This window comes from Coprinopsis cinerea (assembly GCF_000182895.1).
Source record: "Coprinopsis cinerea okayama7#130 chromosome 1 map unlocalized cont3.1, whole genome shotgun sequence".
NCBI classification, from domain to species: domain Eukaryota; kingdom Fungi; phylum Basidiomycota; class Agaricomycetes; order Agaricales; family Psathyrellaceae; genus Coprinopsis; species Coprinopsis cinerea.
Genome location: NW_003307544.1, coordinates 2,272,979 through 2,297,221, shown reverse-complemented (window position 1 = coordinate 2,297,221; position 24,243 = coordinate 2,272,979). Strand labels below are relative to the sequence as shown.

The 24,243-nt window shown below is 50.4% G+C and overlaps 9 protein-coding genes across 9 annotated transcripts; 4 read left to right on the top strand and 5 right to left on the bottom strand.

Moving 5' to 3' along the window:
• Positions 1-85: 85 nt before the first annotated feature.
• Positions 86-6,601, bottom strand: CC1G_01688 (ATP-binding cassette transporter; the record flags this gene model as incomplete). The annotated part of the gene is made up of 31 exons (XM_001828956.2): positions 86-202; positions 256-279; positions 334-446; positions 502-516; positions 618-822; positions 873-1,215; positions 1,267-1,333; positions 1,393-1,614; positions 1,671-1,696; positions 1,750-1,963; positions 2,014-2,075; positions 2,124-2,250; positions 2,306-2,322; positions 2,382-2,553; positions 2,618-2,879; positions 2,936-3,011; positions 3,073-3,299; positions 3,357-3,466; positions 3,527-3,782; positions 3,835-3,993; positions 4,130-4,142; positions 4,201-4,336; positions 4,390-4,517; positions 4,577-5,039; positions 5,100-5,218; positions 5,269-5,420; positions 5,473-5,646; positions 5,700-5,743; positions 5,795-5,963; positions 6,014-6,449; positions 6,504-6,601. The coding sequence occupies 31 exons, from the start codon at positions 6,599-6,601 to the stop codon at positions 86-88; spliced, it is 4,746 nt and encodes a 1,581-aa protein (XP_001829008.2).
• A 364-nt stretch (positions 6,602-6,965) lies between these two features.
• On the bottom strand, positions 6,966-9,477 carry CC1G_01687 (DNA repair and recombination protein pif1; the record flags this gene model as incomplete). Its single annotated transcript, XM_001828955.2, has 12 exons — positions 6,966-7,083; positions 7,139-7,205; positions 7,257-7,725; positions 7,777-7,803; positions 7,864-8,047; positions 8,099-8,216; positions 8,270-8,426; positions 8,481-8,534; positions 8,584-8,618; positions 8,671-8,919; positions 8,980-9,264; positions 9,315-9,477. The coding sequence occupies 12 exons, from the start codon at positions 9,475-9,477 to the stop codon at positions 6,966-6,968; spliced, it is 1,926 nt and encodes a 641-aa protein (XP_001829007.2).
• A 215-nt stretch (positions 9,478-9,692) lies between these two features.
• On the top strand, positions 9,693-12,221 carry CC1G_13681 (DNA repair and recombination protein pif1; the record flags this gene model as incomplete). Its single annotated transcript, XM_002912103.1, has 14 exons — positions 9,693-9,773; positions 9,828-9,839; positions 9,890-9,959; positions 10,012-10,218; positions 10,268-10,519; positions 10,576-10,610; positions 10,661-10,714; positions 10,764-10,911; positions 10,962-11,079; positions 11,133-11,316; positions 11,371-11,397; positions 11,450-11,912; positions 11,967-12,033; positions 12,086-12,221. The coding sequence occupies 14 exons, from the start codon at positions 9,693-9,695 to the stop codon at positions 12,219-12,221; spliced, it is 1,854 nt and encodes a 617-aa protein (XP_002912149.1).
• Positions 12,222-12,300: 79 nt separating this feature from the next.
• CC1G_01684 (SH3 domain-containing protein) lies at positions 12,301-14,034 on the bottom strand (the record flags this gene model as incomplete). The annotated part of the gene is made up of 7 exons (XM_001828952.2): positions 12,301-12,446; positions 12,541-13,295; positions 13,336-13,481; positions 13,534-13,539; positions 13,596-13,696; positions 13,752-13,916; positions 13,968-14,034. The coding sequence occupies 7 exons, from the start codon at positions 14,032-14,034 to the stop codon at positions 12,301-12,303; spliced, it is 1,386 nt and encodes a 461-aa protein (XP_001829004.2).
• A 1,397-nt stretch (positions 14,035-15,431) lies between these two features.
• Positions 15,432-17,443, top strand: CC1G_01683 (hypothetical protein; the record flags this gene model as incomplete). The annotated part of the gene is made up of 10 exons (XM_001828951.2): positions 15,432-15,558; positions 15,625-15,679; positions 15,737-15,785; positions 15,837-15,878; positions 15,940-15,988; positions 16,042-16,089; positions 16,144-16,308; positions 16,369-16,422; positions 16,474-16,661; positions 16,726-17,443. The coding sequence occupies exons 1-10, from the start codon at positions 15,454-15,456 to the stop codon at positions 17,441-17,443; spliced, it is 1,473 nt and encodes a 490-aa protein (XP_001829003.2). The 5' UTR covers positions 15,432-15,453.
• Positions 17,444-17,551: 108 nt separating this feature from the next.
• On the bottom strand, positions 17,552-19,363 carry CC1G_01682 (LAS1; the record flags this gene model as incomplete). Its single annotated transcript, XM_001828950.2, has 7 exons — positions 17,552-17,643; positions 17,691-17,847; positions 17,899-17,995; positions 18,049-18,402; positions 18,460-18,833; positions 18,887-19,195; positions 19,250-19,363. The coding sequence occupies 7 exons, from the start codon at positions 19,361-19,363 to the stop codon at positions 17,552-17,554; spliced, it is 1,497 nt and encodes a 498-aa protein (XP_001829002.2).
• A 210-nt stretch (positions 19,364-19,573) lies between these two features.
• Positions 19,574-20,544, top strand: CC1G_01681 (hypothetical protein; the record flags this gene model as incomplete). The annotated part of the gene is made up of 4 exons (XM_001828949.2): positions 19,574-19,735; positions 19,792-19,927; positions 19,989-20,244; positions 20,302-20,544. The coding sequence occupies exons 1-4, from the start codon at positions 19,594-19,596 to the stop codon at positions 20,542-20,544; spliced, it is 777 nt and encodes a 258-aa protein (XP_001829001.1). The 5' UTR covers positions 19,574-19,593.
• Positions 20,545-21,166: 622 nt separating this feature from the next.
• CC1G_01680 (hypothetical protein) lies at positions 21,167-22,692 on the bottom strand (the record flags this gene model as incomplete). Its single annotated transcript, XM_001828948.2, has 3 exons — positions 21,167-21,280; positions 21,340-21,847; positions 21,902-22,692. The coding sequence occupies 3 exons, from the start codon at positions 22,690-22,692 to the stop codon at positions 21,167-21,169; spliced, it is 1,413 nt and encodes a 470-aa protein (XP_001829000.2).
• A 202-nt stretch (positions 22,693-22,894) lies between these two features.
• On the top strand, positions 22,895-24,035 carry CC1G_01679 (dienelactone hydrolase; the record flags this gene model as incomplete). Its single annotated transcript, XM_001828947.2, has 7 exons — positions 22,895-23,064; positions 23,113-23,375; positions 23,435-23,504; positions 23,561-23,639; positions 23,704-23,777; positions 23,831-23,887; positions 23,937-24,035. The coding sequence occupies 7 exons, from the start codon at positions 22,895-22,897 to the stop codon at positions 23,986-23,988; spliced, it is 765 nt and encodes a 254-aa protein (XP_001828999.2). The 3' UTR covers positions 23,989-24,035.
• Between the last annotated feature and the right edge of the window lie 208 nt (positions 24,036-24,243).

Genomic DNA, 24,243 nt, shown 5'->3' with positions numbered 1-24,243 from the left:
TGTCTTTTCTGTATGTCGCTTGGTATATCTCTAAAGCTTTGCAATTTCGCTGTCCATTAGTATATATAGCTAATTACTGAATAAATCACCCCTCATATCCCGCCAAAGACATCAACGTCTCCCGGTCCCCAGATTCTTCAACCAAAGCGCGTAACTTGCTGCTGGGGTTCTTCAGCAACTCTGAAGGTTTATCAAATTCGACCTGGGCGGCATCGTCAAAGAATACGAGGGAAAGGTTGACCAAGGTGTACTTACAATTTGTCCTGCATCAAGGACCATCTGCACGATTCCTCAGGTTCAGTAGTGCCACTATTGGAAGAGAGCGGAACTTACAATCCTGTCGGCGTCAATGATCGTCTGTAGCCTGTGTGCCACAGTTAGGACCGTTACATCCCTACCAAGGCCATTTCTCAGCGAGGATTGAATGACAGCATCAGTTTTGTGATCTGAAATGCGTTAACATGAGGGCGTGTAAGAAATCACGGCAAAGAAACCCTATACCAATGGCCGAAGTTGCTATAAGGAAGAAAAATGGGTCAGTCTCAGCACAATCCATCTTGGCCACAGCGACTTGCCTTCATCAAGAATCAACAGCTTGCTTCCCCGGATAATCGCACGTGCAAGGGCAATGATCTGCCGCTGGCCGACCGAGAGGTTACCGCCTCCGCTCGAAATGGCAGAGTCAAGTGTAAGTTTGCCCTCTTCCACCCCTTCTTGCAATGAGAAAAGACCGGCTGATCGTAACGCGTCGTTGAGCAAGGCGTCGTCGTATTGGTCAAATGGGTCCAGATTTTGCCGTAAGCTTCCGCTGAGCAATTCGGGCTAGTGTTCAAGTCAGTGGATGATCAGCAGTCGCGGTCAAACGGACGTACAATCTGAGGAATGATGGTAATGTTTGAGCGCAACGCATCCAGGTTGAGGGAATTCGTGTCTTTGCCGGCATAGACGACTTTGCCCTCTGTAAAGATGCACCGCAGAAGGGCGAGGGTAAGGGAGCTCTTCCCCGATCCTGTTCGTCCGACAACTCCAACCCTTTCACCAGATCGGATGTCAAAAGATAGATCGCGCAACACCTTCGGTCCGTCAGGCGAGTACCGCGCGGACAGGTTCTCGACATGCAAACTGCCTTCTGCAGGCCAGTACGCTGGAGGAATGCCGTCAAGGGTGGGTTTTGGCTCTTGTTCAATCGATGTGTACTGGCCAATTCGCTCCAGACTGACAGCGAATATGTAAATGAGACTTTACTTGCCCAAGGAAGCGCCATACCTGTTTCCCTGAACTTCGAACTCGTTCACTATTCTGATCCACCACAGAATCATGGTACTGAACCCGACTATGCGAAAGGGAATGTGAGATAGATAGGTGGACTCTGATCGTGACCAATTGGCTTACCAGCCATGTTCAAGGAAAATCCAATGTTGGAGGCACTGTGATCCCGGAAATAGATTAGATACGCGGCCAGGCTGGAGGCAAACAACCCTCCCAAGACATCGACACGGATGCAAATCCATCGGTTGAGATTGTAGAAAACCCGCGCTGCCCTGGTATAACGATTGATCCTTTTCAACGATTCCTCGATGAAGGCTTGCTGGGCTCCGTATGCACGGAGGGATGCTGGGAGTGAATTAGGAACAGGGAGCATTACGACAGGAAGGTTGAGTGGTACATACTTAAACCAGCAATAGCAGCGCCGAAACTGTGGGCATGTTGTCAGTTGCCGATGAGAGTTCGGTGTTGCTGTGTACATACTGTCCAAGGACTGGCGCCTTCGCATTCGACATCTCCCGCTTCACCGACAGTTGGGCTTTGATATAGATTTGACCACACCATCCGCCGAGGGTAGCCACAATGATGCCGGGTAGCAGGAACACAGGGGTAAACAGAAGGACGGCGCCGAATTTGATTAGCATAGAGTAGGTCATCTCGCTCAAATACCAAAGCTGATCAGCTAGGGGCCCGTCAACTAGTGCATCGTTAGTTTCGATATCCGACGCGTAGACAGGCGCGACATACCTGTGCGAATGTCTTGGGTGCACCGCGTGATCACTCGGGATATGGGTGTCGTATCGAGCCATCTGGAATATTGTGAGTATGGCACATTCTGCGTCGGCCACTGTCTTTACCTGAGAGTGGTCCCAAGAACGGCCTCGAGGAGTTGCTTGTGAAGAGTCCGAGATGCTCTGATTGAACCGATGATGTAGTAAGCGTAGGAGGACGCGTATGCAATGGAACCAACTAGTAGCAAGGCACCTAAGCACCATAGTTAGCGCATTCCGGTGCAGATACGACTTGAGTTTAAACCAACCGTAGAATCCCAGGTACCTAGAAGAATTTAGTTAATCAAACAAAATAAAGGGAAACAAGTTCAGTGACCAGCGTACCACGACACAGGGACTTCTGAAGGGGGGTGGATACTGTATTGGGAGGCCCAGTAGCCTAACCACCATGTCTGAGCGACCGATACAACTTCGCAGAGCACGATCCCAGTCATGTAGAGTATGAAGAACATCTGCGGGCGCTTCACACCTCCCATTGCGGAGAAAAACATCTTGACTAAAGAAATGCGATGTCAAGACGGCTTGCAGCGGTCCCTGGAGAAGAATGACCCAATGCTTACCAGCGCTCCAGCTGACATGGCCTTCCTCAACTTCTTCTTCAACAATCAACTTCCCGTCTGCAGAATCTGGTGGTGCTTTGCCCTTGGGGTCGATTTCCTCTTCCGATTTATGGAGAATCCGTTCTTCCTCGTTGACTTGTTTAATCAGTCGCTTGTCATGTTTAACGACTTCAGAAATTGGACCCTGCGCTAACACTTTCCCATCTCCACCAAGTGAGACGGCGAATTCGGCAACAGAACTGGCAAGGGCGACGTTGTGCGTCTTTCAAGATCATGAGGTTGTTTGTTTGTCTGTAACCCAATAAAGGTTCCACGTACCACCAGTATCATAGTCCTTCCTTTCACCAAGTCTCCAGCGAAACATTTCTCCACGATCCATTTCGAAGTGTGTACACTAGCGGAAAGGTTAGGTCATCATCCTTGATGGACAACAAATGTAACACGTGAAGACATACTCAAGGGCAGCAAGGACGTCATCGAGCAGTAGGATCTCTGCCCGCGAGTAGATTGCACGAGCGAGAGTAATTCTCGCCTTTTGGCCACCACTGAGCGTAAGGCCCTTTTCGCCGACCTCTGTTTGGTCTCCTGCCTCGAATAGGCTCAGGTCGCGAGCCAGGCTACATTGGTAAATGACCTTGTTATACCTCTCCTCGTCGTAGGGTGCCCCGAAAAGAATGTTTTCCTTCAGGAGCACTAGTCAAAGAACGAGCGCCGAAGACATTTGAATTTTGCCTCTTACCCGGATAGTTTCATTTTGAACCCAGGATTCTTGGGCAGCGTACGCAATACCCCCAGATCTGGGCAGGCTGAACCAGGAATCTGGGGCCATTGGGACGAAGTGCATCTCGCCTACGTCGTAAGAAGTTAGAGAAGTGTTGCAGCTGTTGAATAAATAAATCAAAGTCGAACCTAACAAGGCCATCAAAAGTGATGTCTTTCCTGAACCTGTTGGACCGATGATGATGGATAGCTGACCACGGGGAAAGAAGAGGTCATTTTCAATCTTGAGCCTGAATTGGCGCTTCGAGGGTGTCAAGGAACCAGTGGTATCCCGCGACCATGCGAATGAGGCATCATGGAAACCAATTTCCTGGGACTCAGTGACGAGACTAGGGGGAACGATCGAAGGTTCCTTGCTATCGGCGAATTGATCAAGCAGCTCGGTCTGCAGGAGGGCACTGTCAATCAACAATTCTTGAAGGAGGGAACCAACTAACATTGTTCAAGAAGTCGTTGACTCGGTCCAAGGATACCCTTCCAGCAATGATCTTCGTGAGTGACCAAAAGGTGATGTTCAGTTGTTCTCGTAGCATGTCGAAGACAGTCATCGAGCTGAAGACGATGGAGGCGGTGAGCTCCCGCTTCATCACAGTGGTCTTTGGAAAGGTGTCAGTAACCAGGATTGGGTCCAACGGGATGCACTGACACTGGAGAACGGAATCAGTATTAAGACCGGAAAACCGAAAGAATATCATCTTACAAAACTGCATATGTGGAGATCATGGTGCACACAGGGATCAGGTAGCTAAAGGGGGGTAGTAAGCTCCTGCGTTTCGAAGACGACATCGTTAATCCCAACTCACTTCAACGATCCGTTTACCAATTCCAACATGTTTCGCTTCCATAGATAATAGAGTTCGACCTCCCTTTTTTCTGCGATCCGGTCATTCATTTTCTTCTCCCAGCCAAAAAGCTTGATCATGCGCACGACATTCATAGCTAGCGGGAGTATGTTAAGTAGCACAACAAGGACAAGTAAGATAGGAGCGCACCTTCCGACACAATCTCGACACGGGCGTCAGTCTTCTTAAGGCGAGCAGTTTGGACGTCTTGCATCAGTTTGGCAACGTAACTCGGAACAGGGAACAGCAAGAGCATAGCGGCCAGGCCGACAAAAGAACTATGCCACGCAAATTCTCTTAAAGAAAACTCCTCCGACAGAACCTGACGACCACTTACCTCCATCCCAAAACATTGTAGAGGAAGACGATGCAGAGTGTAATTTGGAGGGGGATCCAAATCACAATATAGAGGAAGTCCCTGGCGTCGACAATGTTGTTCAAATCAGTTGTGACCAAGTTGTTGATTTTTCCAACAAGATTTTGGGCGTTGCTGGACCCATCATCGTGTTGGGATGCTGGTTTCATTGAAGCAGCATCTAAAGCAGCATCGGTGCCACTATCGGAACCAGTGGGTTTGAACGTCCCTTCCGAAGAGCTGGCAACAAGAGTGCTATCAGTTGCAAGGTGAGAGTGATCCGTTCCAAGTTCGCTAGGTTCGATAGGAGTTCCGGGGGCTGATGCCGAGTCTGGCGTCACTGGGCCCGGTGTCTTCGTGGCAAGATCTTCCGGCGCCTCCGCTTTCACTCGTATGCGAAGCGCATGTTCGAAAATTAATTGGGTGAGGATCCCTTCAGTGCGCACTAAGGTTCTGGTCTGTTGAAGTTAAGTCAGATAGGGAAATGAGCATTGCTGCAATGTACTCGCCGCTATAAAGATATACCATTGGAAGGCGAGGGAGGCGATGAAAGGGCCTAGAAAGAGCCACAGAATCCAGAACCAGGGTTTTATGGTGGCTCCAGCGCCATTCGTTTCGATGTAACTGAACGACAAATCAGCGGCGCCCTGGCCAATCACGATAAAAAGACTCACCGAAGAAGATACTTCACGCCTAGCGGAGAAGCGAAGCCAGCGAGGACCTGGACCAACATCATGAAGCCAAGGATCATGTACTCTGTACGAAACACGCGCATTAAGCCAAAGAAGATATGGCGCTTGTGAGCCCTTGAAAATGCATCGACATGCTACGAATATAATCAGTGCGGAAGCCTGAAAGAGCCCTGAAGTATGTCTTACTGGGAAACTCCGAGATTTGAGATGCTTTGCGCTATCATAGTCGGCGAGGGGCGGTAGTAGGTCGGACGGGAGGGTCGGAAGTTTATTAGCGACAACAATGACCGGGTCAAGGAAAGAATATGTGGCTAAGGAGAAAAGGGATGTGGTTTGTTCGGGATTGGCTGTAGTCGGCTCCTGTAAGTCAATGTGAGCATATCAGCGGCATTTCGATAACCTACTGGCCGCACCTCGGGGTAGATCGGGGTATATTGACGAGGAATGAAGAGTGGGACTATGCAAGCGCTTAAGAATAGTGAACCGACTTTCGCCCACAAGACCCAACCCTCCGCTTGATCCATTGGAATTTCATTAAATGTGATCAAGGGATAAACATCTCGAGAGACGTAGACTGCGAGAAATGCGAATAGGACCAGGGTTAGATGATGGTTTGCGATCCGCGACCATCGTGGAGTCGCAGCAAGTACAACGGTGGCAAGAGACACCAAATAGAACTACATGTCATTGGTTAGAAGAGGAGACGGTCGTAGGTTTTGTAGCTTACACTGGTCATGGACAACATCATGTCTATCCACTCTTGCTCAGTGAGCTTAGGTGGGGTTTTGTCTCTGTGCTTTCGACCACCTTTCTTCTTCTTGTCGCCGAATATGACATAGAGCGAGCTTTGTTCGTCCAAAATTGAGCTGTAAACGAACAGACCAAGCAGTGCAATACAGGCAAGGAGGCGAAGGACTCGGAAGGCGAAAATGGTAGCACCACCATGTAATTTGACATGTTCAGAAAAGTCACTGACGATGTTTGCTTCTTCACCTGGGCTGACGGTGGAACCGTCATCTGGCGTGCTTTCCGTCGGGTCGGCCCTCCTGAGGCGTACCCAGCTCCGTTGTATCCGGCCCGATGCGATGATAACGTGCAGTACGAGGATGGTCAAGGACACCAGGGCAGCGCCAACCGGAATAAGTAGCGAGTTGCCCCAAATGCTGAACAACGCGCGTTGTCAGTCTCTGCCTTGCTGCAAGCGATGCTGACTTTACCTTGTGTGCCCGGTTTTGCAGGCGTTTGGGAGCCCGAGAGCGCCCGGCAACGACAACACAGAGGAGAGTGGTTGTTGAGGAAACCACACAGCGCTCATGGCGAAGGGAATAGGGAGCGATAAGCTCTAAATTGAACGAATATAAGGGCTTTTCGGAATCGGCTGCGCTTCGACCTGAGTCAATAAAGTTTTATCACCGAATCTTTCTAGTTGATTTTCGAGTGGACTTTCGAAGCAACACGACCTGGGAAACGCGAACTGACATTTCCACGCGTCTCTCATCAACGGATCACGTGTTCACTGTGATGGCCGAGCAACCGGGTCATCCCATCGCATAAGGTTCTGTCGATCAAGTTCAAGGTCCATAGATGCATTAGAATGATTAGAATGTTGCGAAAAATATGTTGCGTACGCTATTCGTGAATAAATATCAGTAAATTAGTCAAAATATGCGCGATCGATGTCAATCGGTGTCCCAGTAGCTACGCATGGCCTCCTCGCTGTCCATGAAATCATCGTCATCACATCCTAACGAGGTGTAGAATTCCTGCCATGCTGCAACCCTTGGGTCAGCCCTGATCCTAAAAACGGGGTTCGTCATGCGAGTGGTCGGCGTCCCGAAGCGAGTTCACTTACTTGGAAGGGTCAAAGTTCACCACCTCCAAGCCTTCCATCGTCCTTGCTCTGGACAGAGCGACGTATGCTGTCGGGGAGTTCAGCATATCATGTCTGGGATCTAAGTAAGAAGACTCACCTTGCCCGTTCTCAAACACGCTGGCAAGGTCAACTTTCACCCGGTCTAAAGTCTGTCCCTGAGATTTGTGAATAGACAAAGCCCATGACAGAATCAAAGGCACTTGAAGCCTGTGTGCTTCGATGTTTCCGATGAATCCTTGTGCCGTGAATGCCAGCGGCGCACAAAGCAGCTCCATGCCGTTCGTAAAGCGGACGAGGGGCCAATACTGGCTCGTACTGAAGACGTTGTTGTTGATTCTGCGCAACTCATAGTCGTGCGCTGTCCCTTGGATTTGTCGGGTGAGGTCTTCCAGAATCTCATCCTTGGATCGGTCTTCCTTCTTCTTTGCATCTTTCCCAGGATGTCGCCTGCGAGGCTTCTCGTTGAGTTCGGCAATGGCAATGTCGCGTTGCAAAGCTTCGTGAATGGTGAGAAATTCAACTACTTTGCCCGTGCTTCCATTGACCAACTTTCCTTGGATGACGTTCTGCGAAATCTCATCAGTGGGAAAGGGTTGTAGAAGTCGGAGCGCTGTTACCTGGATTAACATGACCTGCGCACCTATCTATGTATATGCATGCAGGTTAGACTATCGCCCGTGTATCATTGAACCGGTGTCGCGTACCTTGAGAGTGACGCTGCTGAGGGCGATCATCCTCTCCAGGAGAGTGCGTACACTATCACCGGGGACAACATTTCCAAATGGATCGTATCCTCCGCTATCTGTCGACTCGTATTGGAACTCGGGCCCTGGAAGCTCCGTTAATTTCCTATTATTAAACCCTTCTACTTCGACCTTTCTCGGGTACCTGCTAACGCATCGGTAAGAGCCTCGGGTTCGAAAAGGTTCATCCACATACAAATGAGTAGGGCCGATACCATCGGTGTAGTGAATAGGCCGCTGCAGACTATTCAAAATTTCAATGTGTCTGTTCTCTAGCTTGCCGAGGCGTATTGATGAGAGTAAGTCGATGAAAGCTGGTCGCAATTTGAGCGGATGAAGAAACCATTGGATGGGGAAGCTCTCTCACTATTATCTGTTTGACGGAAGACCTGGCGCAGGAACATGGGCTGACCGATGCACCTGGGCCACTGTTTTGCCCCGAATGCGAACGTAGCCTTTCCTTCGTAATTGTGACTTTTGTCCGGGACCGGCGGAAGTTGGAAGAAGTCGCCAGTCAGGACGAGCTGTTGGATTGAATTAGTGATAGCCCGCGACGCCACAGAAAGGAAAACTCTGACTTGAATGCCACCGAAAGGTCGATCTGTAGCTCGAACGATGCGAGCTATTTCATCCTACTACAGGGTGAGCCTAGGGCTATCAATGTCCGTGCGATCTGCTCACCAGTTTGTCAAAAAGTGATCCATCGAGCATGGAGACTGCAAGGTCGTCAGCATTCTGCGCGTCATCTCGGATAACATGACCGCGTACTCTCATCGATGACCATGACTCTGGTTTGCCTCCACCGTTTCTTGACATTGCCTGGAGAGTCCAAAATCTTTGAAGCGATTTTGTCGGCAGATTCCTTGCCTAATCCAATGCCTGCAAACGAGTGAACCGTCGAGCCACCGATGCTGAGCCCCGCAATTCCTGTCGATGCGGTTACTGCGACTTGTTTTTCACCGTAGTGACTCCTTGCCCATGCAATTATCTCTCTTAGGAGCACAGACTTGCCTGTTCCTGTAGGGAGGCAGATCAAAATGAGTGCGATGATCTGGGTTCAAGTCAGGCCAAACGGACCAGCTGGTCCTGTAAAGAACACGTTTCTGCCCTTCTTTACTTCATCAAGGATTCGTCGCTGGTCTTTGGACAGTTGAATAGCTCCGGATGGAGTTGATACCGCTGCAGGTATGTTTGAAGAAAGCACAGCGGGAGAAATCCCCTCTTGGTGGTCATCCGGCGATGGACTTCCCATTCGATGATCGTCGACATGGGCGACTGCAGTAGAACTGGGGCCGGCAGAGGCCTGCTGCGGAGAAGCCAACGCAGTGCTCAGAGGCGTGTTTGTCTGAAGTGTAGATTGTTCTGCGAAAGGTAAGATAGCAGTACATCGTTGCCCCCACGACAGTACTCACCCGAAGGCGAATTGTTGGCGTCAGTAACCGTCGCGTCGTTTTGCGCTGCCTGCTGAAGCCTGCTAGCTTTCCGAGCTTCTCTCAGTTCCTTCAGCCATTTGGCCTGGACTTGTCTGTAGCTCAAGTGCGTGCCGTCCCTGGGATTTATGCGAACCGAAGGCATTTTCGACGTATAGATGGAACGCCAGTACCACACGTCAAAGTCCAAAGGCGGCTATGTCGAACGCCGCGGCCCCTATATAACGACAGCCAACTTTCCCAAGGCACCGTGACACGCTTCATGTGATCGTTACGCGCTTAAATGAGTTCACCGCCATCAACACGGGTTCTCTAGTTGAACAGTTGCCACCGACTTGGGCGCAGTGTAAGTGCTTTCGAATGCCCAAAGCAAAGGCCCAGAAGTGGTACGCGGTTCAAATTGGACGTGACGGTCCCCAAATCTATGACAATTGGAACGATGTACGTGTCGGACGAGCCCCACCTCTTCAACTGTGCTAATGGTCTGAACTTCAGTGCAAGGACAAAGTGAGTGCCTATGAAAACGATGTGAGAACGTGGTCATCGACCCTATCTAGGTGTCGAGATACCCCGGTGCTGTGCACAAAAGCTTTAAGACCAGGAAGGAGGCGGAAAATTGGCTTGGTGGTGGGTAGTTTGGCGATTAACTTCTGTGACGCATTGTGCCGATTTTCTTCAGATCATTCAAGTAAAGAACTCAAGAAGGAATTCTTCCAGCCACATGGAAGCGCCTACCGGACGAAGGAAAAATCACCGAGTCAAAAACTGCTGCCTGAGGCCAAACCTCAGCTCCAACCAAGCGCTGCCATCGTCCTTTCTCCAGAGCAAACACAAGTGCTCGACCGCGTCAAAGCAGGCCAAAACGTCTTCTTCACCGGATCCGCTGGTAATGTTTCGCCACAAACTGCTGATCTCAGGTTGCTGAGCCGGTTTAGGAACGGGCAAATCGGTGTTGCTGAGGGAGATCATCTCTTTTTGCGGCGGTTCTCATTCTCCGGAAGTTGCAATTACTGCCTCTACCGGTATAGCCTCGGTCAACATTGGTGGGACGACTTTGCACTCATGGGCGGGTATTGGAATTGGCAACGAATCTGCCGCCAAACTGGTTGGGAAATTCTGGGGTCAGCCTAAATTTAGACCTGTACTTGAACGCTGGCAACGAGTGAGAACGTTGATTATTGATGAAAGTAAGAGCACCAACTTCTCATCTTCGTTGTCCCCTGGCTAACAAATTCTGCGAAAGTTTCCATGTTGGACGGCTCCTTGTTTGATACCTTGGTAACTCCCTCTCGCATTGTCTTCTCCCATCTGCACCGACACTGTTTCAGGAAGAGGTTGCCAGACGAACTCGCCGCAACGACCTGCCCTTTGGAGGCATTCAGGTGAGATCCACCTTCACAGAGAAAGCGCCGTTATTCAAATGGAATGAAGTTGGTTCTATGCGGTGATTTCTGCCAGCTCCCTCCCGTAAGTGGGAGAAACGGACCTCCCGCAAAATTTGCCTTTGAAGCAGACTGCTGGGACACCTGTGTGCCGACCATGATGCACTTGACACGCGTCTTTCGACAGAAAGATCAAGGTTTGGAACGTCACAGCTTTCCTTTTGGCGACCAATTAATCTCCTTTAAGCCTTTGTGGATATGCTGAACGAAATGCGATTGGGCAATATGAAACCTGCCACCATTCAAGCCTTCCGATCTCTTTCTCGAAAGGTCACTTACAAGGATGGAATTGAGCCCACCGAGTTGTATGTCCTGCCAGGTTGAACATGACTGACTGGGCTCTGATTGTACTCCGCAGATACTCTACGCGGCGTGAGGTTGACCAGGCCAATAAGTCCAGACTCAATCAGCTTCAGGGTGAAGCCAGAACGTATGCCGCGCAAGACATACCCGGAAGAGACGCGGATGGCAGGATTACTTCCCCTGCCAAGATGGAGCAACTTTTGGATCGTCTTCTGGCGCCGAAGTCCATCACCCTGAAGGTACGTTTTTGAGCAATAAAAACCTTCCCATCCGCTGAACTTTCACTGATGTAGGTTGGAGCGCAAGTGATGCTTGTCAAGGTAGGAAGGGGATTTTCGTCCGTTGCATTGGCTGAACCGGCTCTTCGTCCAGAATATTCAACAAGGGCGACTTGTCAACGGCTCTGTGGGCACCGTGATCAAATTCATGAGCGTTGACGAGGCGGCCAAAGAACATGTCACGATCGCCGAAGCAGAACGCCCCTCTGACAACGAGAAAACCAAAGCTGGGACTCGGGAATCTCCCATTAATGTCGACGATTTCGAGTCGGGTGAGGACGAAGAGGACGACATCGTTATCGTGTCCGAGTCTGCAAATGCCCCTCTTCCTGCTACTCGACGGTTGATGCTGTGGCCACTCGTCCGTTTCGTTGGTGGCATCGAGCGGATGGTCATTCCGGCGGACTTTACAGTCAACAATGCGGAAGGAGAGGTCGAGGCCAAGCGGATTCAGATACCTTTGATTCTTTCCTGGGCCCTCAGCGTGCACAAATCCCAGGGACAGACCCTTGAGCGAGTCAAGGTTGACCTCAAGCAGACCTTCGAGAAAGGCCAAGGTGGCTACTAATGGCTATTCCCGATGCCAGCAGTCAAGCTGACCATCTTTCTAGCCTACGTCGCCCTCTCACGAGCCACTTCTATGGACCACTTGCAAGTCTTGAACTTCGAGGCTTCCAAGTACGTGATCTGGCTTCCTTAACGTTGGCAATGGTCTGACCATGTTGTTCAGAGTGGAAGCACATCCACTGGTTCTCCATTGGTACCGGACCAAAGCGGGATCACCAGCGTCCCTGCGCGACGAATTCGACGACTTTGATGATGAGATGGACAGTGAAGAGGCAATGCAAGCATATTATGATTTGTAGTGGCGACGTCCGATGTGTGGATTAATGCATATTTAGTAAATTACGGCTCAAGTTAACAACTCTAGACACCTTTAGTTGATCATGCCAATTCCACGAAATTTGCAGGGAATATTCCCTGACGGCCGTTGAGCTTCCCAGTCCACCTAATAGCTTGATTCAGTCTCATGACTACAGGGAGGATAACAGAATAATACCAGTCATCAACCATATCGGTCATCTTGGTTACTGTAATGACGTCTCCTTTCGAGAACGAAAGGTCCCCCGACTGTGAGCGGAAGGGCGATTAGCGCTCTGCAATGGCGAGTGAAACAACAAGTACCTGCCTCGACAGCATCGAAGTCAAACAAAGCTATAGCGCGGGCTACACCCTCGTTTGGCGTTAATGGTCTGCTGAGCTCTGGCTTACTCCGAAGGGGGCGATGTGCAAAAGATTTCGAGCGATTCATAGAAAATACGTCATCCTGTGTGTCCCATGAATCCTGTTGGTTTGAGGTCGTGGCTGGCATGTACAGAGAATTGGAACGGATATGAGAGCTGCTGCTCGACGGCGATGCAAACGGGTTCGTCGATGAAGGAGGCCGTGAAACCCGGCTGCCTCGTGACGTTGAAGGAAATGGGTCAAAATCGGACTCGAATTGCTGCTTAAAGCTCGCTCGTGCTGAACTGGGATCAGTCATCCCGCTGTTCGAAGATGACTGTTCTTCCTCGGGTGGTGCTATCCAATGCGTAGGTGGGAATTCGGCCTTCTTTCTCTTACTGAAGAACGAAGAAGAGGAAGATGGTGCCCTCGACAAGGTAGGAGTTAATCCCGCATTCGTTCCAAAGACGTAGGGTTGGTCTGTGTGGCGATTGTGCTCCTCGATCCAATCGCGAGATCCTGGAAACCTGGTGCAGGCATCAAGGGCCTGTATCAGTGGGGTAGCCCAGGGTGGTGGGTCGATCATTCCGCCAAGAAGCATCCTGGCGGTAACAGGAGAGTTGTAAGCGAGTGCGTTGGCATCTTGGCGCTCGACGATGACCGATCCTTCCAAAGAGACACCACCGAATAATCCACGGGTTTTAGAATAGCTGTACCTGTAGATCGCCAACAAGACGTCAGTAAGCTATCACACACAAGGGTACTCGGTGATGTGCCCACATTGCAGCCATTTTCCCCTTCGTATTAACAGCACCGGAGGCTTCCCCATTGCGGCCCAGGGGACCCAGGGCGATGCTCATATTTCCCCCAAACGTTAACGATCCTGCCGACATGAATGAGCTCTAATACAAATGTAAGAACACTCCAGGTCCAATGGAACCATAAGTGACTTACGACTGCCTGTGTTGTGCATCAGTTAGCAACATAGTTGGCCAATCAGAGGAACGACGACGAACGGATCGAGAGTTCAAAACGACCAAGAAGTCTGTCACTTCAGCACCGGCCTGTGTTCCCACTCCCAACCCTCCAGTTCCAATGGCACTGGGTGCTGACCAGGCTAGCGGGGATTGAGTCAGTTGTCTGGGCCTGCTACTACGGTGTGAAGGACATACATCCGTCATCACGTTTCGCAATGACGACTCCGCTGCCTGCTCTTGCAGAAAAGATGAATCCCGCCTTGAAGATAGTGAAAATGGCAAAGCCTTTCGCCTCAGCCAGGATGTTGCGGGGGATGACTCCATCGAGTCCATTGTTTCTGCTATCCACGAAAGAGCGGACTGTCGAGAGGTCAGCTTTGCCGGAGGTTGGGCTTTTAAGTAAAGACTCACAAATCTTTGCAGCTTTGGTACATTCCTTTGGCAGGGGCTGAGGTAAGGGGCTGTTGAATTTGCGCATCGAGAGCTGACTTGACCAACTCAAGCAAGGCTAAGGCAAAGGTATTCCTGGTAGTGTGTTATGGTGTCATGTCTCCGAAGCCATCTGCTCCACGTGATATTCTTGATCCGTCATCTCCACGTGATGTTCTTGATCCGTCGATCATCCGGAGAACCTACTTCGGCAGGCCTCAAAGCTTGCCTCAAGCCTTCAATTGCGTTACAAAGTTACAATATTTCAATGGATTGAAACCATCTTTGCTTCATAATTAAGCTTTAGCTTAAAATCTGATCTCTGGTGGGCGTATAGAATATATAGTCGAGTACGAAATGGTCTTCATCGTCATCAAGCTTATCATCAACAACTTTTCACCCGGTCATCTTCCATAGGAGTTACCACCCCGGATGAGTGAACAAGATTCGACTCTTCACCCGGAAGTTCGACATACACAGTGCAGTGACAAGTGAAGACGCCATACTCTAGCATTATCAAGGGTGAGGCAGGTTTCGAGTTGGGAACAACCCGACACTCCTAGGGACCTCCGCCCCTTGCCCTTTTATCCGTGACAGGGACTCGGAGCTGGACAGATCTCATACATGGCTGAGGTGTGACTCGATAGGTGGAGGGTCCTTCTACGAGTGTCCCAGTGGAGGGCAGAGGGATGGACCTTAGCCTATTGAGATTGAGATTCTCTACCCTTCGGAGGATCATAAATATTGGTGGCGTTCGTACAACTTTCTGGTTGATATGGCCCGTAATTTGGCTTCTATCCCTCCATGCAGGCATGGATACCAACTAAAGTACATAAAATTTCGAGAATTGAGCAAAAATCAGGAACTCTTGTTTCAAGTCTCTTCATAACATCTTGATCGCTGTCAAGGCCGATAGTTATAACTCCGACCTGTCCATACGGTTGCGATAGATCGCGCCGGGCCATCTCAATTTCTGTTCTTTGAACGATGTCAGAATCTGATTTCCAGAGACTCGTCGACGTTTGTCCCTTGACTCGCCTCGGACACGTGAGAACCAGGAAATGACATCAGGGCTACCATAGTCACCGGTGCACGTGCATATGCTTTCCGGGGCTCCGAGTCAGCCTTGCGCCCTTAATAAACGCCGTCGACCTCTTTTCTGGGAATATGGTGCCGCGTCATTCAGATCTTTGAGGTCGTCGTTGGCCAACGAGCTCGAAGATCACGAATAGCCCTGAACCACAACCCGTCATCAGTGAATGGATGTGATCAGACGTGATCAACAACTTGTGAAGCAACGAACTCTTAAACGCCTCAGGTCCACGGCTATTTAATGTCAATATCAGATACCTGCCATTGACACTGCCATTGGAGACCGTCCGTATTTAGCGCGACGTGAGTCCTGGAACATCGTAGCATTCTGTCTTTGCCCGCAACCACCGTGGTCGACTGTCGACTTCCTGCCATCATGGGCCTCTACTCAATCCTCCAGCGATCTGCACTCTTGATTCTTGTACTCGGAACCAGGGGGACCCTGTGCACGCGGGATACATATGTCGACTATCTGGAAATGGTGCGCAGTAGTCCCTTGCTCTTGTTGGCAATGTTCTGAACCCATTGCCCCCACTGCCGGCGACAGTCGTTCTTCTTTGATTGGAACCCACCGGCTCAGCTCTATCCCGTTCCAGTAACCCGTGAGCAAAGTTTAGGCCACATTCTGCCGACGTCCACAGGTTGACATTTTGTGCTAGAACAGTGCGAAACTATCAATATAAAATGGTCGAGAGGTCCAGCACAGGGGTATGTGCTGTCCTCGGAACTTTGTCTTTTCGCGGCTAATTTGGTACAAAGTCCAAACCCAGTGCCACCATACTACCTTCAGGTCTATGCATCGTAAGCCCATGAAATTTCGAATTATCCTCCGTGTTCATGGCTTTCTCTCCTCTGACTTCAGAATCTACACCGTGCCCATCGTCATCCCCGCCGGCGACCGTCTCAGCTATGTCCGTGCACCAGAGACCACAGACCCAGCAACCCGACTGACACAATTTCGTAGGACTGGGCTGTCCCTTTTCCCCCTGGTACCCTCTATCAAATATGCATGGTGCGTTCCCTTTCGCCTCCCACCCTCTTAGGGGCTCATATCGGTCGCCCGAAGTTCGACAAAAACGGAAACACTGGGGGCTGTCAAGATGTCTACACAGTCACACCGTCCCTATCCTCGCAAGACCCCACTTGCGCCAACGTCACTCTACCCCCCCAACTCGAGGTTGAAGGAATCGTGAACAATGGACCCATATCACAGTATGGATGGATCGAGCAGGTAGAACTTGAATTACTGTTCCTTCACCCTTAGCGCAGACTAAAATGGAGAGCCGAGCAGTGCACGGACATTTCTGTCGTTCCGAAAGGAGGATCTCCCCCGTACACGTTTACGGTGAGCACTGTACCGGACATGCTCGACCATCGCTTCTGACGGGATAAGAAGATAGCGCCATCATTACACCCACCTTACAACATAACAGGTGATGGAGCGATGAACTGGACAGTCACCTTGTCATGGGCTAGTTCGTTCTTCATCAGTGTTGCCGACTCTGCTGGGAACATGTGGGCCAATGGGTTGCTACACAGCGGAGGTCCGGGGACAACGGAGTGTCTTATCGGAAGTTCAAGTGGGTGAGGCCCCTATTTAGCTCCATACAAATCTGAGTATACCATGTTAACTGCGTTCCATTAAAAGCACTGGTGCTCATGTTGAACCCGCTGTAGCGATTGGTGCCGGTGTGGGAGGATCGGCAGCTGGCCTCCTTGTAGGATTGTTGTCGATGTTTTGCGTCATGCGAAGGAAGGGAAGGAAGGAAAGGGATAGACAAGCATTTTTGGACTTCTCTTCCGGTGCGGATAACTCTTCGCTCCTCAACTGGCACAACCGTTCTCAACATCGTCCAGAATCAACGACACCAATACCTTACCCAGACCGTTCAGTTGGAACAGGAGGAGCAGGGCACCACTCACTGGGATCAAGCCCATACCACGTCGAGCCTTTCGTAATCCCAACTGAAGACGGACAGAGAAATGTCCCAAGTTCCCCCCATTCAAACGCTGAGGCGCCCCTTCCCATACCACAATCCCTGTCTACGTTCTCTTCAACGGTCGGTCAGCCGGCAGTGAAACCTCATCCTGGAGCAGTGTATGTTCTGCACCATGATAACAACGCCCCGCCGGTCACGATATATCACGAGGAAGGCCAGGAGATCGTCGAACTACCTCCAAGGTACCCCGCGAATTCTCCACCTCCCGAGCTTGTGTCGCGGAACGTGAGTGACAATCGTAGGGAGAGTGAAGGCAATCGAACGGATGGCAGCGACCTGCCTCCGATGCTCCAACAGCAAAGAAGGCCGAATCACATTCGCAAGCCAGCGCACCATCCCCATCAAGAACGGCAAGGTCGGCGATAGCGAACCTGCATTCCCGTTCCATATTCCCAATTCCCGTTTAAGCCAACACCGAACCATGGTGATACCTAGTCCTTTGACCTTTCCCCTGCTTTATCCAAGTACAATTCCTCATCCTCTGTCTTCTGCTTTCTTCCTTGGGTCTTCAAGCGTGTAGGGTTTCTCTGTCCTGGAATCAATCACATTTGGCATCAAACCACAGGCTAACAGGAAGAAATAAAGATGCCAATTGGGCATGGTCGCCAGTTACCACGGCTTAATTGACGCCATCCGCCTGCACTATCAGATGAAACGACCCGACCTTCCGTCGACGTTTCCATCTTATCAACTGAGACCAACAGTGTTTGTTCCTGCTGCAGGAGGTTGAGCCTATCTTGCATGACGTTAATGTCGGAGGGTGACCAATCCTAGGAAAGAGGTATTAGCTTCGCAAGGAAATAGAAAGGTGCGATAGTCACCTTTCTCTGAGTGGGTGGCGCAGATTGTCGCAGTAGTTCAAGTGCTGCATGTAGTTCAGGTTGGCCTTCACACAGGACCTCCAAAAGCTGCATTGCACTGTGGTCGCAAGTTAGCGAAATGAGTCCCGAGTGAAAGTAAAACCCACATACCTAGATTTGGCCTTTGTAGGGCTCGCAAAGGCAGAGCTCAAACCCCGTAACAAAGCGGTGACTGCCTCTTGCCGTAAGTCGTAATCCTGGGACCCCTGCGGGGTGCACACCTCGATCAGCCACAGAACCCATCGGGCTAAACACATTTCGTAGCTTGGGTCAGAAAGGGACTCAAGCGGTATGTGGTCTTCCGATGGGTCTGGGTTCGCAAGAGCCAAGAGATAAGAGCATATTCTTTGCGAGAGAACAGATGCAAAGTCTGCGTGAAGGTCTTGAAGGTTCTGCAGTAGAGGTGCCCAGATAGCAATTGTCGCCGCAGGGGGCCAAAATCGATCCTTTTGAGACAATCGTTTCCTAAAGAAATTGTAAGGTGTGAGAGTTTGTGGGGAACGTGCGTAAACGAGGACGCACTTTTTTGACAGTGGGACAAGCCCACCCTTTTCAAGGAGGTCGTCGCAGAACCTTTCCAGTGCCCATCTCTCCTTGATGTCCTGCTCCTGCGGTGCTGCATCGGAAAAATGGGATGAGCCCCAACCGACGGCGTCCATTGATATGTTTGCCGCCACCTCAGCCTCCGCAATCCACCTTTCTACGTCTTTCATCAGAGAAGTAATTCTCGGTTTGTATTGAGCCGCCAGAGATGCATCGCGAGTAACGGTTTTCATGTATTCTTTGTATTGTTTGAGAATCGGTTTCAAAGGGCGCAGTGAGGTTGATACTGGGGAGGTCGAAGATAGTGGGTTCAAGGTTGGCAAAAAGTAATTGTGTAATAGCCATGACAACGACTGTAGACGCGTCGATCAGGTTCAAGTCGTTGGTCTTCCATGTCTACACTCACCTGTCGTGCGGCCTCTCGAAGAACCGGGAGACTAGGTAATTCCTCGTGTGTCGCCGCATGTCGCAGTTCAACCAACCAGGACGGCAAACCCAATTGTTTCGCAATAGAGGCAATTGAGCGTGCAAAAGCTCCCAGCTGGAGAGGATCAACCAAACCGTTCACCAAGCGTATTATGGCTGTTGCATAGCTCTGTCGCAAGGGTAACGTTGCTCCTTGCGTCTGGAACCTGTCTTGATTCACGACGACGAGTATGGCGAGCGTCGAGTCCAACGCATGAGGTAACGGCGTAATTGCTTTCCAGGCTGATAACTGGGCTCAAAGCATTCAATTCCACCCAGCAGAACGACCTGGACACCGACTCACCCTGTTTATCGCCAATGATTTTGCTTCATAGTCGTTCTCGTCGTTGTAGATCCAAGAGCAGACTTGCTCTAGCTCGCTTATCGATGCCCAAGGCACACGGCGGGGAAGCCTCATTTTCAGGCGCTGGTCATTGTTACCGACACCGGTGACCGCCGAGACGACCAGAACGAATCTGCGGTGTCACGTGTACGACACGATCAAACACGAGGCGCGAATGATCCCCAAAAGGAAATATCGAACATGGCGCTGGAGAAGCACTTGCTCGGTCTTGAAGCTTCTTTGGCTTCTCCTTCCTCAGCGATACTTTCCTTCAAAGAAACCTCACGAATTTTACGACCTTTAGTATGTCCCTCGACACCAGGGGAAAGATCGCAGCAGCACAATTGGCATTCTATGCTCCCATAGCAGGCATTTCGAGTTACCTCGTAGTGCGGTATGCATTGAGAAGAGATGCAGGCTGGTTGTTTCTGAGCCTATTCTCAATGGGTGAGTGCTGGTAAACATCTCTAAACTACTCTCTACTAACCCTTCTGATTGTTAAGCACGAATGGCTGGAGGCGCCCTCGTTCTCGCAGGACAGTTGCAACCCAATTTCGACGCTCTAACGGCGGCCTACGTCCTTGAACCTTCAGCGCTATCATTACTATTGCTATCAACGTTGGGCTTCCTGGGGATGGCGTACGTCTTGCGTACCGTATGCTTCACTCCGCGTACTAATTATACCAATGACATGGTTCAGCGGCCAACATACATACAGTGAAATCCCTCGAGTCACCGTCATCTTCAGGTCATTCGGTGGTATCACTCTAATCGGACTCGGCCTCGCTATCGCAGGAGGGATCCTCGGGTCACCTGTCTCACCCGACGACGCAGACATCGGAACCACCCTCCGACGAGTATCCTCATGCGTCTATGCGGGAGTCTGGGTATTACTAGTACTGGCATTCTTCGGAACGTTCTCCTATCGCTGGCATCTCAGGAGCTATCGACGAAATGTGCGTATCACTCGACTACCTCCTTGGCATTTGGCTCACTGTGCTGCTATAAAACAGCTTCTATGGGGTATTGGTATCGGAATGCCATTCCTTGGCACTCGCATCGCATACGGAATCATGGCCGCATGGTCCTCCAGTAATCTATATGGAACTGTCGTCCCAGTGAACAGAACGCTTTCAAAGATGAACCCGGTAACCGGTGACTGGGTGATGTATCTCGTCCTCGGCCTGGTTATGGAATTCGCAGCAGCAGCCATGTACCTGTTTGCAAGTACAGTGATGGCCCGAAGATACTACTAAAACCTTGGTGCTAACACTTTCACCCTCAGTGAAATGTCCCCATTCACAATAAACCCGGAACTGACGATTGGACACGATATTTAACGACGCTTCATCCACTTACTTTATTTACGACCCCGGCGATTCCCACCTCCATCCTTGCATTTGCTTCTCATCGATATCCCGTCCTTGTATGATCTTTAGTGGTATTTAAACCATGTAAACCTTCGCTCGATTTGTATAAGTAGCTAGTTGTAAAGATTCAATACATCATCATATTAGACGCCATTAAGAGTGGGATATCCGGGTTCATAGTCAAGCAACTCCCACACCATCCAGGGTTAACTGGACGGCATTGAGAGTCGCTCCGGCTTAATTGAACCCCATGTTATTCTCCTTCAAAGCTTATACCCCAGTCTCGTCGAGAAGAGCAAGAGTTACCTTGCTGCACAATCCAAACATGCGTCCGGCGGCAGGCAAAGCTGCTTTGTGGTTGGTTTGGTGAAAGGAGGATTCTCACTTGGCGGAAGAAATTTATCTCGTGGTGTCAGTCACGTGATACAAATGATGCCAAGATTCCTTAAGGGTTGGATAGGTACCAGGAGAACAGGGTCGTGGATGTGGATAATGATATGTACATGAATTAAAGTCCGTCAATGCATGCAAGTCGAGATATATGCAACGAAAGGCCATCATGGAAGGAGAAAATAATGTCGAACGAAATCGGGGGAGTATTGGCTGCTGTAACGATAGTATGCTGCTCACTTTAACAAAACGTCAGAAGCACTGTGCAGTCCGCTGAGCTGCTTCACTCACCACGCGAAGAGACATTGGAAAGTCTGGAGGATAGCTTTCTTCCCCTTCGAACATCTTGTATATGCTATGTATTTGGGACGGGTACGGATATTGTGAGCTCGGCGAGGCCGATGGTTCGTCCCTTTCATCCGAGTAAGGGGATTTGAATGGGGAGCTACTAGGAGGAAGTGGAGTTTCGTCACCGGATTCACTATGTTCCGTTTGGCTGTTGCCTGCAAGGAATTCGTCTTCACATGGTTCGTGAAGAGGAGATGGAGATCGATTCAAAGCGTCAAGCTGAGATCCACGACTTGAATAATCGTCGTCAGGGCAAGATGAAGGAGGGAGGCTTGACATAAAGCATTGCTGTTGGGATGAAGTGGGGGTGGCAAGATCTGGTTCTGGCTCCGCTTCCCGATGGGGTGCTGCGTCAGAACCACCAAGCGTCATGTTGCGCACAGGTAGTTCTTGTGAGAACGAAGATGTGTTGCTGAGGGCTCCCGTTGGCTCCGGCGTTTCTGAGGTGAACCTGCCAACTTGGTGTCAGGTGGTGGTCGGCATGCAGATAGTGTTATGAACCGACCTTAACTTGTGCTGCGGTGGATGGTAGAATGGGTAGTCGAGCTCTCTTTCCTGAGTTTGGGAACTTTCAATGAAGTCGTCTTCCAGAAGGGTGACTTGCTGCCGCACTGGTTTCAACGGGGACACCTTGACAGGTGAATAGTATTGGGTCTGTGAGGATCCAATAAAGTGGGGTGACCGAATACCCAGGTCCATTTCATCATCCCCATCGCTATCGGGAGCCAAGATACGTTTCGTCCGTGGAGTAGAGAAGTCGACGTGGTGTTGCATCGACCTGGTTAATTTAGGCGCCAGCCTCTGCGAATCAGACATCGCGCCTGGTTTGGGTGGGGAAGCTCGAATGGGATCAGAGAGGTAGTCTGCTGGCAGAGGTGTCAGAGGAGAGTCAGAGTCTGGCTGGGATGGAGTTTCCTCTATATTTGCGGAGGGTACGGCCACTCGGAGGTCTGGTTTGCGGTTAGCACGAGAGTATGAAGAGCCTATGGTAATCGAGTTGACCCTCTTGTCCCGCGGCGTGTGGGTAACAGCAACTACTTTGACAATGTCCTCGGCTGTATCAATGTCGTCAGAGACGACTATGACGTCTTTGCGTGTTCTCCCTTGAGACGAACTCGGCACGACCGTCTTCCTGGACGACTTGGGTGTGTCAGATTTGGACCGTTTAGTGCTCGGTATAGATGATGATTCGGCGTCATTGCTGTGTTCAGATGCAGTCGTCCTTTTCCTCTTTGAAGTGGTCTGTTTCTTCTTCCCTTTGGCTCTGGGGAAATACGAAGTTATGAGGCTTTCCATGCAATGTCATCGTCAGTGCTTGAGACGCGCCGCCTATGATGAGCGTGCCAAGCTCGTTGGTTGCCACGATCACATGGTCGTGACTGTGCACATCGCGCATCACCGATAAGAAGCCGGATGGGGTCAGGGGCTGCCACAGTTAACCGGAATGTTTCTTCAGCGTCTTCGCAGCGTCTTCAACCACGTATCGCCTTCAAAAGCTATGTCTACGACAGTGAACAATCCAAACAAGGCTTGCTGCACCATTCCACCTGTGCAGTCAGACTACAAACCCAAGGGAACGTACAAATCCCTCGGTGACTACAAACGGGTCTACACCACTGGGCCTGAAAAGAGCGAAAATGCCATCGTCTGTGTGTTCGATATCTTTGGGTATGTGCTCATTTATCTGCACCATAGAAAGCTAACATGGCGCTCCAGATTCTTCCCCCAGACTCTGCAAGGCGCAGACATTATCGCAGATAGCCTGAAGACCACGGTCTACATGCCCGATTTCTTCGAGCCTGAGGAGGCATTTTCGATTGAGAAGTTCCCCCCGAGACATGATCAGGATAAGCAAGACCTCCAGGACTTCTTCGGTGGCATTGCCAGCCCTCCTGCAACCACCAAGAAACTCACGACCTTTGGTGCATACCTCAAGTCCCAAGGCCACAAGAAAGTTGCCACATACGGTTTCTGCTGGGGTCTGTGGTCTCATTCAAGCGGCTTGCCTTCGACCATCGTTTAACGTTCATCCTGTCAGGCGGTAAGGTTGTTGTCTGTGGCTCGGGAGAGAACACTCCCTTCGATGCTTCTGCGATCGTTCACCCTGCGTGAGTGTTACACTTGACAAACAGCCAAGCGCGTCTGTTGATTGCCTCTTGTCCAGGATGATGTCCGTTGAGGACGTCAAAAACTTGACGATTCCCTTCGCTGTTTACCCCTCCCAAGACGAACCGGAATCCGATGTAAGTGACATCCTTCTCCCGGAAGCCGATATGATGTTGACGATTGCACCCCGATTGCACCCAGTACAATGAAATTGTTGACGTCATTAGCAAGAAGCGGTTTGCCAATCTTTGCGATCACAAATACTACAAGGATATGTGAGTATTCAGGTTCTGTATACAAGGGAACTGTGAGCTCAGGAATTACTCAGGTTCCATGGATGGGCGGCTGCACGCGGGGATCTGACGAAGGAAGACAACAAGCAAGCGTAGGTGTAACAACCACATCTTCACGCATCCCACTGACCGGTTCCATAGATACGAAGACGTTTATGGAAGGTTGATCGCATTCTTCAACAAAGCCCTGTAGAAAACGAGTTCTGGGGTGATCGTAAAAAGAGACGTAGAAAGTTTGATATTCAATTAAGTGCGTCAAAATCAGGGAAATCCATGACAGGTGGATGCTCTTTGCCGTTCTTCCACATCCAAAACGGACCTGAGAAATCTTGAGCTGTGTCGAACAGCAAACCCGCGAGCGGAATCACATACCGACAGGGTCTCCTGTACACAGCATGGCTTTGTGAGCTCATGCTTAGCCTGCTGCCGCAAATTACCCACCTGTCTC